Source organism: Austrofundulus limnaeus, unplaced genomic scaffold, assembly GCF_001266775.1.
Source record: "Austrofundulus limnaeus strain Quisiro unplaced genomic scaffold, Austrofundulus_limnaeus-1.0 Scaffold12, whole genome shotgun sequence".
In the NCBI taxonomy this organism is placed as follows: Eukaryota; Metazoa; Chordata; class Actinopteri; order Cyprinodontiformes; family Rivulidae; genus Austrofundulus; species Austrofundulus limnaeus.
The window spans coordinates 1,697,876-1,699,357 of NW_013952414.1; the positions used below are offsets into that span (position 1 = coordinate 1,697,876).

The following is a 1,482-nucleotide window of genomic DNA, read 5'->3' on the forward strand; positions in this document are numbered from 1 at the left end:
AGTCACTGATGATGAAAAAATAAATAAACTAAATAAACTAATATTTAGTTTTGTTTTCTACTGAAGTCACAAAAAAAAGAGCTAATGCCACATATTGTCATATTAGCTCTGGAGCCAACGTGAAAGCTAAAAGGCTTAATCAAAGGTTCCCTTTCCATGAAGCAGCTCTGTTGTCCTCCATCAGTTTCAGTTGTAGTCTGAGTCATTTCTACATTCTGCTCTTTGTCAAGTTGCTCTGGTTTCATTTAAAGCGTTGATCATCAAATATTGTCCAAAATTAATGTTCAAACTGCATAAAGCTAAACTTTGTCATTCAGCCAGAAAGTTTTTCAGTGAAAACAACATGGCACCATCTGAGTGACAGTTAGTTTATATATAATTTAAAAATATAAGAGCCTACAGTGTTTTTAGTCTTGTTTTTATAGCTAAAGTAAATGTTTATTAAATAATGTCTAATGTTACGAGTAGTCCCTTCAAAGCCTATTTATTTACTTTTTTAGCACTCAGCGGTAGTGAAAGAGTAAACTGCTTCTCTAAATTATGGGTTTTTGCTCTCAATAATGGTTCTTTATCCAGAAACGGCCACCCTGGATGACTCAGCGTCACTATTCACTCATTTTTACAGCCTCTTATTTCTCGTAAATAGCCTTCTGCACACTCTCGACGTGAAAAACGGTTCTGAAAAATTACCCGAGGTGACGTTCCCAGAGGTGCTGATTTCACAGCGCTCCTTCTCCTGCTCGATTTCATTCACCACGTCGCACATCTGCACCGATAACACCTGTAAAAGAAAACAAAAAAACTCAAAAAATAAAGTGCAATTGTGGAATCAAGAATGTAATATGGCTCCTTTACAGCGCCGTAATTAGATTATGTGTGGAGAAAGCATTCCCATATTTGTCATACTCTTATAACCCCGGTCTTTTTATGCTCTGCTTTTCTGGTTAGAATGAATCTCAGGCTCATAATTCAGTAAATATGCAGAAATGTTCACTACGTCTGAAAACACAACAAAGCTCCTTCTTGCAAAAGGAAAATAGATGCTGTCATGCAAATGGATTAGGAAGCAGAGAGGGGAGCCACTGAGCAATCCGCTGCGATTGTTCATCTGTGTCAACAAAGGCTGAAAAATGCGGGCTGACAGCCACAGGCCTAGAGACGGTGGGCTAATGAAAATGTGCAAGACGAGCAGCGAAAGCTTGAGAAGGTCAAAGGAGAAGAGCGGGGAAAAAAAGTCAACGTGAAGCGGAGCGTATTCATGAACCCAACTACCATACTGCAGAGTAGAGAAGCAGGGTCATAAAACCAGAGTCCTACAGCACAAAGAACAGAAAACATCCAAGACCAAAGAGCTTAAGACAAAGATCTTAGGTGGTRTTCACACCCGATAGTCCGGTAGACTCGGTTCGATTGGGGACCAAAACTGTAAGCTTTGTTTACATTTTCTGTTGGTGTGGTTTGAATTCACACTGCACTTTCTCA

At 39.3% G+C, this 1,482-nt stretch overlaps 1 protein-coding gene across 1 annotated transcript in view; it reads right to left on the reverse strand.

The window, feature by feature from the left end:
* vipr1b (vasoactive intestinal peptide receptor 1b) overlaps positions 1-781 on the reverse strand; it is a gene marked incomplete at its 5' end in the record, with an annotated part of 33,901 nt that extends 33,120 nt beyond the window's left edge. Inside the window, 1 exon segment of the mRNA XM_014002200.1 lies at positions 691-781. Coding sequence (XP_013857654.1) covers positions 691-781 — 91 coding nt within the window.
* Positions 782-1,482: the final 701 nt, after the last annotated feature.